We start from the raw sequence: 13859 nt of genomic DNA, 5'->3' as shown, positions 1-13859 counted from the left end.
ATTCAACTCTGAAAATCGATGGCAATAAAAACTGATGTGGAAAGAAGTACACAGAAGCTTTGGTATTATGTACGGGTATGGACAAAAATGGTATCACTTTTTATTTCCCCCCAAAATGAATATAAGAAGCGTTACCGCGGTAACGCTTTCCAGATTGTATTCTTTTAGGAATTTTTTTCCTATGTTGACACAAATTGCAATGGAGTTTTGGCAGTTTCTCAAAAACGCAATCAACTTTTGACATGAAAATTTTGCAGATTAATTCTAGTGTATAGGCCTACTTACATTATGTACTAAGTGAGGTTTGAAGTTCTGGAATAAGAGTCGTTAACCAACGATGTTCTTCAAAACAAACACTACTCAAAAAGGATTGTTACGGTGTAACTATCTCTTTGATAAAACTTCCACCATGCAAAGTTTCAAATCACATCAAGGGAAACTGACTGGGCAAATTGTAAATGATTGTTTGGTTGAACAACGACGAATTGACCGGAGCGGGATATAAACCAAAGACCTCGTAATTTTGCCGGACAAATCATAATTCACCCAGGAACATTTTCCTTTGACAAAACAATGCACAGTGTTTTACAGGGCAGGGGTTTTTCTTTTATTTTACAATGATCATTCTACACCACACAGTTGTTTCTTGTTTCACATGATCAATGTCTTTATTTCATACTAAAGCCATACATGTAAAATGCGTTATGTTAACCTGGCAAATAAATTTAACATTATTTTTAAACTTACCATACACCTAGAGGGCAAAAGAAAAACTCGTCAAAGTAAAGTGTTTGGTAATTATACTAATGATTATTACTAGCAATGACATACAGATACTGGAAATAATTAAAATTAGAATAAAAATGTATACCAATTTGAAAACAGGGAGTTAAGTTAATACACAGTTGAGTTATGATTATTCATTAGAGTTCATTATTCTGCAAAGAAAGCTTAGATGGACTTTTATGAAAACACACACAACTTTAAAACTTGTCCATTAATGGAATGGATGAACAGTTCTTGAACTGCTGTGATGAACATGCCATGAACTGTTTGGTGCATGGACTGATCATGAACATTCTTAAAAGTTCATCAAGTCATTAGTTCCATTTTGGCTGGGGTAAATATTGACCCTTTTCAGGAAACATGCTAATTACATTCTCGCAGGCGCACAACCCCTGTTTGTTGGCAAACGCCATATAGTTGTGCACTGAGGAGACACACAATCGCGTCTCTGCGTCACGCACCCATTTACCCGTGAATAAACAGCCCGATTGATGATCCTACATTTTTTGCCAACCAAAATATTAGTGCGCACGCGCTATGTGCAATTTACATTTCATGAAAAGGGTACAATGGTTTGATGCATAGAGCTTTAAACATGTATATTATGGAGGACGAAAAGTGGCCATCTGCTTTTCTGGTATCAGAAAAGCAGAAAAGCAGATTTTATGGTTGATTTACATGAGTTTTCTCCTTTTCTACTTTTCTGCTACCAGAAAAATCAGACTGAACGTTTTGTGAAAATGCATGTTTTACGTTTCTACTTTTCTGTTACCAGAAAAGCAGGTTTTACTCTGTCTCCTAATGCTGGCGGACGAAAAGTGGCCATTTGCATGTCTGCTACCAGAATAGTAGAAAAGCAGATTTAACGTTATGTGAAAATGCAATTTTCTATTTCTTTGCTTTTCCGCCACCTGAAAAGCAGATTTTCTTGGGCGGCCGAAAAGTGGCCATCTCCTTTTCTCCTTTCAGATACCGGAAAATCATATTGTACCCAAGTCAACTCGTACCTAAGTCAACTTGTACCCGAGTCAACTCGTACCTGAGTCAACTCGTACCCAAGTCAACTCGCACCCAAATAAATGTTTACAATTTTTTTTACTCGTATTGATAAATATTGTAGTTTAATTTATTTATTTATATTGTTAATCATACATTTAGCTATTCATTGTTGCAATGATTTTGTTTTCTTGGTTTTTTTTTCATGTTGCAGTTTTTTTTTACTTAGGCCCTATCGGTGGGGAGTTAGAATGAATTTTGTGGGTTTTTTTATTCGGAAAAAGATAATAAGAACATAACGCAAATGAATGAATTGAATGAATTCTTACCATGAAATTTTCTTTTGGGAACACACCAAGGTAAACATGAAGGGTTGCGTTTTTTTTTTCATTGAAAATAATCGGTCTCATTATGAACATGGAGGTCGAAATATTTATACCTCCTTGATACGAAGAACTAGTGTGCATCTGATCTGTTCAACGCCTTTCACGGCGACCCTTCAACACGGGAATTTAAAAGAAACCACAATGGATCTGAATGAATATCCTAGCGGAAAAAAGGCAGAAATGAGATGAACAAACATTATTAAAAACGAAATTCGTGAGATTATTATTAATAAAAGTGAGCTCCATATGATGGTTTCCCATCGCTTACAAAATCACGCCGCACGGAAATTCTCCGTTTCGGCATACAACGTACGTTGTACGGTACGAGTTAACTTGGGTACGAGTTGACCTGGGTACGAGTTGACCTAGGTACGAGTTGACTTTGGTACGAGTTGACTTGGGTACGAGTTGACCTGTTTCGGTCCAGGGTACGGAGACACTACACACCAAAAGCTTAACCATTGTATACACTGTCCCCCCCATACACCCATTGACTACCGGTAGTTTGATCCCAATGTCCCGTTGCTAGGTCGCCACGTTAAGTGGGTTCCGATTTTGTTGACTGGTAACTAAGGCCTACGGACGACGGGACCGTACCGCTCTGTGTACTGTATACACACAGCTCCAAATAGCAGGTGCATGTCACAACACTGGCAGGTGCACGGAAATCCACCAAAGTAACACAATTTGCGAGTCATTTATCAACAATTTGGGGCCGTTTTCATATTTATAAGAAGGATAAAAAGAAGTTGTGTGATATACAATTTGTAAATTAAGTTGTTATCTGGAACAGTGGTCATCATGACATTGGACTACCCACCCAGTCGGCTTGATACGAGCAGTTCTGAAGCCCGTGCAATACTCAATCAACCATTTCCTGCCTTTACGTGTCTCTGTGAGCTGTGTGATTGTGGGTAAGATACATGTAGTCATTTTGGTTTTTTTTCGAAACTTCTGTTGTTGATGAAACATCTTGATATATTTTATTTGTTGTTTATTTTATGTTTGAAACATGTTGATTTATAAGTACATTTTTGTGTTTATTTTATGTTGGAAATAATTTATATGATATACATGTACTTCTGCTAGAAGTTCTAGCAACTAAAAGGCTCACGGGGAGCCTTATAGCCTTATAGAATCTAGAAGTAATATACATGTACAGTCTACAGTGTTTTTTGTTTGTTAATTAAAGGCGGATAAATTGGTGGCGACGTGCGGAAAATTAGTGAATTGAATAGATTTATAATAAACCATTGAATAAATGAAAATGAATTAACTATAGGCCTATTAGGGTCGCATGATGGGATTTTGTTTTGGACTTTTAAAAATAAAAAATACATGAAAAAAGTCACAAGAAAAAGAAATGTGTATGATCACAATAATTTATTTATTTTCAGCGCCCTAGAACAAATACAAAGATTTACAAAATAGGGAGACATTATGGCTACTAGATATTAGGGCTGCGGAACCCCAAACTTTTAAAATGGGTGGGGGGGGGGGGTTGGAATAAATAGCACCCCATATAGATAGTGCTTCCCTAAAAATCTCTTAAAGTCACCTGGATTTGTTTATGCTTACGAACAATAAAACAATTTTTTTAATAATTGTTTGTTACGATTTATATGTTTAAAAAATATAAAAAGTTGTTTGGGGGCTGACTTCGCCTACCCCTTTTGTGACGTCAATCGAGGCAGATTTTGCCTGCAATGCGTATAGTAAACACACGTGCAAAGTACATGTACGTCCAAGTCGTGAGTTGGTACATTTCAAAAAGTGTTTTTCTGCATTCAGCAGCAATACACCTGGTCGGCATTGCCGGAAAAAAACCATTTTTGTTTTGTTTTTTGAAACGTACAAACTCACGACTTGGTCAGTACATGTACTTTGCAATTGTGTTTACTCTATGCATTACAGGCAAAGTCTGCCTCGATTGATGTCACGAACAGCGCCCTCTCGGGTCGGGTCTACTCTTAAATTTTTAAATAACATAAGAACTGATTTTTTAAAACCTTAGTTAACTGTTTTTTCCCATTCCACTCATCAAAACACATATATTAGTGACAAAAGCTTTATTTTGAAAAAATACCACTTCCAGGTGACTTTAATTTAAAATTTAAAAACAATGTTGACTTCCGCAAAAGCAACCCAGCACCTGACAAGAATATGTTATCAAAGAACAAGTGTAGTTCATTTTTTTATTAAAAAAACGGAAGTAAGTAACAAAAACACATTAAAGTTTTCCGGACTTTATAAACTCATGGTGATGTGTTGGTGAGTCGCAGTGACCCTGCAGATAAAACATGATTGTAACTTAAACTAAACTACCTTTTTGTTTTAATGACAGACGGCACAAGCATCACAAGAACTGTAAAAAAAGGTACAAGCGGAATCGCTTTGGTCCTAACAACAAATGTTCACTGAGTCATTATCAAGAAACCTTCAAGGAACCTGATGAGGGTTACCAGCGTCGTCTACCCATGATTCCACCTCCAACACCAAGAGACCCCAATCCTCCTGACATGGACTTCAATACAATCCAACGATCAGACTATCAACAGAGAGTTCAAGCGAAGAAACAAGAGCCAATCAAAATGGTTAGTATAGGCTCATCTTGTAGATCTTAAAACAACCGCAGTAAAGGCCGGTTTGAACACGGTCCCGCAATGGAAATCTTGACCAGCGATCATAAAAAAGCACAGTTTATATGTCTCATCGATGACTATGAACTGTGTTTTTTAGGACTGTGCGTCAAGATTGCCAGTGCGTTAACACACATGGAACCTTTTAAGTACAACTAATTGAACTCCTTCTTGTCCCTGCTCTGTGTTTAGACCTTAAGTTTTAGTGCGATTCAGAACCACAATGCATCAATGCATTATGTGTAGGCAGAGAGGGCATTCGACGACTGCGGTGTAACCCAAAAACATTGCTTAAACATGTGAAGGAAAGAAGCTCACTCACTTATCAGATGCGAGACTTGCCTTCTTCATTGTGACAGTTATAAAGATTAGTTTAGGATTGGAGTTGATTTTCCCTAAGGATCATGCAAATAGTGTCTCTTTAAAGCTGTTTGAGTTAACACTCTTTTAATTGTTGTTTATTGTAACTGTGTTTGAAAACAGGAAGAGAATATGGAGCAAAGTACTGCACCCTTTGAGAACAAGACATCTTACAATGTGACTTATCAAGGTCATACGTCATTCCCTGAAATTAAGATGCTTAGACCGAGCACTCAGAACAGGAAGGGTCTTAGATCAGCAAAGTTTGACAGCAGGACATCCAACAAGGAGCACTTTAAGCACTGGGTGCCACGCCCAGCTAAATCGTTCGGTGAACTACCTTCATTCACAGGTTTGTAATTTTTTGTTTCTACAATCCCAGCCAAAATGCTTGGGCCACCCATTCCTATAGTCTTACATAAATCCAGGCCGTATGCCGTCTAAGCGCGTTGACAAATGAGCACGCTGCTTGAAGCGTTCCCGGTTGCATCACAGACGCCATGTTGTAGGCAGGTATTTGAATGGTAACGTCACATTGGGTACGTTCTATAAAATTGGGCCCAGATGATCAAATAAATAGTTAAAATTATTCTGGTACATGTAGCAACTCAACTTTGCACAATCCATTCTATCCATTCTACCTGGTAATTTTTCTCTGTTTTCTGTCAACAAACATCATCAGTTATTCAACTTCTTATTTTTTTAGGATCTATCTTGTACCCCGGACAGAAACTTGGAGAGTTGGAGTCCGTGTCAAAGAGAGACTTCCCTGGCAATCACGCAGAACAAACACTTGCTGCTAAAAAGCTCCCCGACAATATAGTCATTGAAGGTATGTACGAGTTAAAGACACAATTGGTTATTACTCAAAATAATTGTTAGCGAGCAAAGGAGATGTTTTGATGGTAGAAAACATTGTGAGAAACGGCTTCCTTTGAAGTAATACAGTTTTTGAAAAAGAGATAATTTCTCACTCAAACGGTAAAAGAATTCGACTGAAGCCTCTCATTATGCATCTGAAAGCACGCAAGGTTGTTTTTATTTCATTATTCTCTTGCAACTTCGATGACCAATTACACCAAAATAATGTTCACAGATTTGTTATTTTTGGCATACGGTGGGATACTACAATAATTTGTTTTATTCTGTAAAGGTCAGGCTAAAGTGAAACATTGATGCCACATGATGTCAGTCTCGGCTTAGACTACCCCAATTGTTCGGTCCAAAATTTCTTCCTTGATAAAAACAGGACTACCAACCAAATTTCCACATGATTTTCAGGATAAGCAATCAATAGCTGATTATCAGCAACAAGCAATATGCAACAAATAGAAATTTGGTTGGTAACCATGTTTTTGTCATGGAAGAAATTTCAATCTAAGCAAATTTCGTGCTTAGCAGCTGTATGAAATTGGGCTCAGATCTTTGGTGGCCATTTTGTCTTGGTTAGTCACAGGTCCCTGAACATGTGCACATTATTTATCTCAATAAGAAATTATCATGACATGGCGTTACCGCAAACCTTACTACATCATATTCCCACTATGCAAAGTTTCAAATCCTACTCACACAAGCTTGTATAAGCTAGTGTAACCGTGGACCTCATATTGTCCCTTGTTGTTTATACTCTAGCTTGTTTTTGCAACGGATCCCGGTGGTTTTGTACATGTTTTCCAACTCTGGACCTTTCCCGAACCCTATTGTCTTCTTTTGTCCCCGGTTTAAATGTGTATACCTACTCACATTATTTATGTTTATCTTTACCTAAGTTTAAATCACATTGTTTTTGATACAGGTGACTTCGACCACATCACAACCAATAAACACACCTATAAAGATATGGGACCACAAGAAAAGAGTCGCACCATTAAGTTTGCCTCACAGTTGGGCCGAGACAAACGCTCCAAGTTTGACGGAAAGACACAGAACATGAGGGACTTCCCAGGGTACCGCAGTCAACCCCTCCCTGAGCACCCTGTGACTCCGCCCCCAACTACTATCCGTCTTAGCATGGACTCAAGGTATGCACAAATTAAATTGAAAGGGCCTTACAGTTATTCAACCATTTTGCTGTCAAATTGTTGTCCTGACAGATTGAACATGTCTTACTTTGAAGTCTGAAAGTATTTCATAGTATAACTACTCAAAACTCATCTGTTCACTTCGTAATTCCGACACTACTCAAAAGAGATTTTCAAAGGTGTTACCGCAAACCTCATCTACAATAAAAAGATTCAAATCCTACTTGTTAACGAGTTAAACCAGAAAACTATGCATATAGAGATAACAATAATAGTAATCGGTATTTATATAGCACTCTGAAGGGCGTTTCAAAGCGCTTAAACATACAGTATTTTACGCAAAGGATGTGGGACTATGTTTGATTTATGAGATATACTCCTTTTACATGGCACCATGTTATGGTTTTCAGGTCGCAATGTGCTGCAAATCAAACCAGGTACACCGGGGCAAACCCCATCTCTTTTTGATAAGTGCACTGGCTTCTTTTATGTGCGTTACACAACACACAGGACCAACGGCTTTAAGTCCCATCTGAAGGACGAAGCAATGGTTATTAAGTGTCTTGCTTAAGGACACAAGTGTAACGACTTGGTGCGCTTAACCGTTCGGCCACAACACTTAAACATAAAGTAAGATTAGAGTAGTAGTGGTTGTAAAAGGCAGTAAACAAAATACTCACGACAGTTTGGTGTTTATTACAATTAGATTGGACTTTGTCACTGAACAACGAACCCAATATCCAGGACATGACACAAGGAAGCATCCTAAGCCAGCTCTGATGACCAAAGATCCAACGGAGTATATACCACCCACAACCAAGTTTACTACAACTACAACAAATAAGGTATGATAGGAGTAACTATAAATATAAATATGAAAAGTAAACTTTGAAGGAGTTGTGGCTCTGAAAAGAGCCGGTTTGGTCTCGACGTTTCGATTAGTATACTCTGCTCGTCATAAGGTATGATAGCTTACACAGACTCATGAATAATACAATAGTGAATGGGAAATAACATGTGAGTTCTTGCCTTTATTAAAGGCACTTGCCACTATTGGTAATTATTCAAAATAATTATTAACATAAAAACTTACTTGGTAACGAGTAATGGGGAGAGGTTGATACTGTAGTATAAAACATTGTGAGAAACGACTCCCTCTGAAGTAATGTAGTTTCCGAAAAAGGGGTAACTTTCCACGAATTTGATTTTGATACCTCAGAATTAGATTTTGAGGTATCGAAGTAAAGCATCTGAAAACTCACAACTTTGTTTGGTAATGATGTTCTTTCTTACATTATTATCTCGCAACTTCGTCGACCAATTGAGTTAAAATATTCAAAATTTTGTAAATTTTGTGCATATGTTGAGATACACCAAGTGAGAAGACTGGTCTTTGACAATAACCAATATTGTCCAGTGTCGTTAAAAGACAAAACATTCACATTTTGTTGAAGTTTGATCTATGAAAATTAGGAGAGAAAATGGTGATTATAATAACTTTGAACTTGATTCATAAAGACAAAAGTTTTAGAAAACTGGACACTTGGACTCTTGGAAAAATCTGATAGTCTACTCCGCAGTAGTAGAATAAAAAAAGACAGTTCTCTAAAGAACAAACTCTACCTAGCAAATAGATTACACACATGGTGTTACCGCAAACCAAATATATATTGATACCTCACTATGCAATGCCTGAAGTGTTAAATACATAGTATATTGATACATTAGCTCGTTTTTTGTGAATTAGTGTATTATTGGTGAGCAATCAGTTTAACTGTTGCATTAAAAATTATTTCATTTATCCCTTCTAGATGACCTACAAGCCAATTGAGTCCAAAGATGCTTACGTTGTGTCTAAAGCTCGTCCAATGACCAACACACAGAGACAACCAGCCAAGTTTGACGACCAAACAATAAACAAGCGCTTCTACAAAGACTGGGGTGTCAAGGCTCGCATACGCTACGGTGATTTACATGAAGCTAACATATACGTACCAGCTCTAGGTAAAATGGCCACTGAATCAGAGACAATGAATAAGTTTGAGGGGAAGACACTAGATCAACCCACCCGTCCGTTTGTTCCCGCTAACAGGCCTGTTGAAGAAGCAGGAAAGCATGATTTTCGCACAGTACACATGGAGACATACAAGGGGAAACGTAAACCACTGTGCAAGGCAGAAGCATATATTCTTCAACAAGAATTACTGAGGCAGAAAGGTCTTGGAGGTACTGGTCCTCAGCTTACACTGGATGCCTTAGAGCCATTAACAGCCACCATTTAAACTGGACAGTTGTAGGCAATGAATATCTAGGGCTTTTGGCACATAAATAATAACAACCATATTTGGTAACACTCCTTTTTCCAAAGGATACAAAGCTAGGTATTTACTGCAAGGTGAGTGGGACGAAGTTTGAAATATGAGACCTAATTCTTAGAACCATTTAATGGTTTACAAGGTGCTGTGGGGCAATATGCTGCCAATCTAATCCAGCCAGGAACACCGGGGCGAACCCCTTCTCTTTTTGATAAGTGCACTTGGTTCTTTTACATGCGTTACACAACACATGGGACCAACGACTTTAGTTCCCATCCGAAGGACGAAGCGATGCTTAAGACACGAGTGTTACGGCTGGGGGATTCGAACCCACACTCTGCCGCTCAGAAACACCAGAGTTTGAATTCGGTGCTCTTAACCGCTCAGCCATGACCATTCCACATGTTTGCAGTGTCTATGCTCACAGCAATACCTGACCCTTATAATGACTTTCATTGTTCTAGGGTAAGGCTTAGGCCAAAAAAATCCTTAGGAAAAATATTGTAAATACTCAAATTGTACCTGTACATACAAATCCAAGATCATTATTATTGTACATGTATATATTTATTGTATTTAAATTGTATATAGATTATTGCTTTTAGGGTGGTAAAATTTGTGGAAACTACTTAAAGGCAGTGGACACTATTGGCAATTACTCAAAATAATTTTTAGCATAAAACCTTTCTTGGTGACGAGTAAATGGGAGAGATTGATGGTATAAAGCATTGTGAGAAACGGCTCCCTCTGAAGTGCCATAGTTTTTGAGAAAGAAGTAATTTTCCACAAATTTGATTTCAAAACCTCAGATTTATAACTTGAGGTCTCGAAATCAAGCATCTGAAAGCACACAACTTCTTGTGACATGTGTGTTTTTTTCTTTCATTATTATCTCGCAAGTTCGAAGGCCGATTGAGCTCAAAGTTTCACAGGTTTGTTATTTTATGCATATGTTGAGATACCCCAACTGTGAAGGCTAGTCTTTGACAATTACCAATAGTGTCCACTGCCTTTAAACAAATTTTAACAAGAAAATAAATGTTTTTTTTTATGCACGTACATGTATGCAACATGATAGTGTGATCCATGTTCATTCATTGTGCATCATTTGTTGGCCGTTTGTCTAGGTTAAACATTTTCATTCTCTTGAGCTTAGTTTTATATCCTACTACATGTATGTGTGTACAATCCTTATCCAGTTTGGTGGATATAAATTAAACAATAAAAGAGAGCCGTTCACTTTATTGTGGAGACCGAATTGAATTCTTGTTTGAAGCTTCTGAAGGTTTATTGTGCAGTAACTTATTACATGTACATTGGCTGGCAGGTATTAAACTACATGTACACACTTTATGTCTAGTACGGGACACGTTGCCTTTTAAAGCCATTGGACACTTTCGGAACAGAAACAGAATTAAAAGTTCACAGATTAACAAATAACTTACAGGGTAATGGTGAAAGACTTCTCTTGAAATATTATTCCATGAAATGCTTTACTTTTTGAGAAAACTATAAAACAATATCAATTCTAGATATCGAGAATTACGGACTTATTTTAAACACATGTCATGACACGGCAAAACGTGCGGAAAACAAGGGTGGGTTTTCCCGTTATTTTCTCCTGACTCCGATGACCGATTGAGCCTAAATTTTCACAGGTTTGTTATTTTATATGCAAGTTGTGATACACGAAGTGTGGGCCTTAGACAAAACTGTTTACCGAAAGTGTCTAATGGCTTTAAAGGATTTGAGTAGTCTTTGTAGGACACAAAATACAATGTCCGCAGATTACCGTTAAACTTACACAGTTTGAAGATAATGATGGTAGAAAGCTTTCCGTAACATATTACTTGCTGAGGTGATGTAGTTTTTAAAACAAGTCACATAAATTATTTTAGCAATCTTAGTATTAACCTGAGTTATGGTAACTATACAGTTTAAGGGTAATTATACCATAACTGGTGAATACAATTTGCATGCTAAAACTGAGACGAAAATTATTTAACTCATTTCTCATAAACTACAGCACCTCAGTTATGAATATTTTTAAAGGAAAGCTTTCTTCCACCATTATCGTCAAACTGTGTAAGTTTAATGTTAATCTGTGGAACTTGTGTTTTGTGTTACAAAAAGTACCCAGACCCTTCAATTGAATCATCCATTCCTAGCACTAGAAATGTATCAAGCATGTAACCCCTATACAGCACTGGGATGCATAATAACATGTTATAGCCATTATAGTTAAAATTAGTAATAAATATACCCCCAAAATGAATACCTCTTGTCAAAACATTGCAGACCGATTTTATCAAGCGCAAAGATTGATCCTACGTAACTGCTTTTAAAAATAAAGACAGTTCATCTTGAGATAGATTTGAGAGCTTGGAAAAATTGGGATGCTGTTCGGTAGGGCTTTAGTTGGGGGTCGCCAAACGCACTCATAGTCGGTTGTGAACAGAGAATGTTTTGTGTCTGACAACCAATGTTCTCTTGGTAAGTTAGTACATGTACCAGAATATGTACATGTACACAAATTAAGTACATCTGATCCACACACTAAGTTTGTTCCTTTCTGGCTCCAAAGCTGTCATATGTTTTTTAATAAAAGTTTCTCGTTTGATCTTTCAAAAGAGTCTCTCCTGACTTACTATAACAAATCTGACAAGGAGTTAAACCTTTGCATAATTAAAACTGAAATGCAAATATGAATGAACATTATAGGCTTTAAGTTAACATTGCAAGGTTCTGCCCACAATGGTCACTGCCAGAAAAACCACCCAGCACTCTGGATTCCCCAACCACCATTCGAAGAATTTCCTCTGTTTCGGACCACCACACATTTTCCAAATGTTTAAATTACACTTGCAATTTCTTCTTTGATTTCAGTCTATTTATATAATCTACCATGTAACTGATCAATTTCGCAATGGTTTCCAGGGAAACATTTTTCCACCATTACAGACGTCCTGGGCAGAACCATTACATTGTAGGTTTTTGTTTGGAAGGTTGCCATGACTTTAACTGAATGAAGTTGTATACGCAGTTCTGAAATAACAGTTATTGACCTGAACATTTCATGTACATCGATGTACATGTACATATGCTATGTATATCAACTTCTATAACTTTTCATAACTTGACATTTCATATTTGTAGTAAAAAGCAAGCAGATATACATTTTTTTGGTTAAGCATGACTTAATATTTTTATTTATGTGTGGTTTAAAATATTCTGTCTTCTCCAAGATGACAAAGTCATCTTTATATTTTTCAAGATAAGACAGTCTTGAGCACAAACTGTAACATGAAACTGCAGAAATGCAGATTGTTTGAAATGTCAATAAATATTTGAATACTTGGATTATTAGTCTCATTATTGTGTGGAGACTAAATTTAAGGCTGAGTCACACTGCAGCGATAACAATAATGATAACGACGCAAAGAGAACGCAATCTATTGGTTGAGTTGCTCCACGCAGAATACGCCCACACTCATTCAGCCAATCGAGAGCGTGCATTTTTTAATGTTTTCGTTCTCGTTATCGAGGCCTGTTTGACCGGGCCTTAATGCAGCAGTTATTGAATCTGAGACTGCATCTTATTTAGAATGTGACCTTAATGTGAATACAAATTGTGTACATTAATCTCTTTATTACAATCAAATAATAATGGCCTAAAAGCACTGGACCCTATTGATAATTACTCAAAATGTTTGTTAGCATAAAACCTTACTTGGTAACGAGCAATGAAGAGCTGTTGATAGTATAAAACATTGTGAGAAACGAATCTCACTGAACAAACGTCGTTTTTGAGAAAGAAGTAATTTCTCAATAAAATATTTGAATTGAATAAGATACCTCAGCTGAGGTTTCAAATTCAAGGCATCTGAACGCACACAACTTGTGCGACAAGGGTGTTTTTTTCTTCCAATATTACCTCACAACTTTGACCGCCAATTGAGTCAAAATTGTCACAGGTGTGTTATTTTATGCATATGTTGAGATACACCAAGTGAGAAGCCTAGTTTTTGACAATTACCAAAGGTGTCCAGTGTCTTTTTAAAAAGAAAAGTCCAATACATCTTGAGCATGAGACAACATCCATTGTTTCCTTATAACTAAACTAAGGAATACCAGCCATCATACAAGCTTTCAAAATCTCAAGGTTCGTCAAAACATACTGGCAAGATATTAACCCAACTGATTATATAAAAAGCTATAACATGACAAGTTTAATTGAAGTTGCATTTACAGTACATAACACTTGCAAAACCAAGCCTTTGGTTTCAGTTAAATAACATTAATACCATATAGCTGTGTTAATTAAAAACCAAAAAGTGGATGTGAAGAATTTACATT

General features: G+C 37.0%; 1 protein-coding gene across 1 annotated transcript; it reads left to right on the top strand.

The window, feature by feature from the left end:
- Nucleotides 1–2802: 2802 nt before the first annotated feature.
- Nucleotides 2803–13759, top strand: LOC139951336 (uncharacterized). The gene is made up of 7 exons (XM_071950188.1): nt 2803–3082; nt 4513–4762; nt 5291–5519; nt 5874–5999; nt 6963–7188; nt 7895–8033; nt 9000–13759. Exons 1-7 carry the CDS (start codon nt 2970–2972, stop codon nt 9468–9470), a joined length of 1554 nt encoding a protein of 517 aa, XP_071806289.1. The 5' UTR covers nt 2803–2969; the 3' UTR covers nt 9471–13759.
- The last annotated feature ends 100 nt before the right edge of the window (nt 13760–13859 follow it).

This window comes from Asterias amurensis, chromosome 19 (genome assembly GCF_032118995.1).
Source record: "Asterias amurensis chromosome 19, ASM3211899v1".
Lineage (NCBI taxonomy): Eukaryota > Metazoa > Echinodermata > Asteroidea > Forcipulatida > Asteriidae > Asterias > Asterias amurensis.
This window is presented reverse-complemented; position numbering and strand designations above follow the sequence as displayed.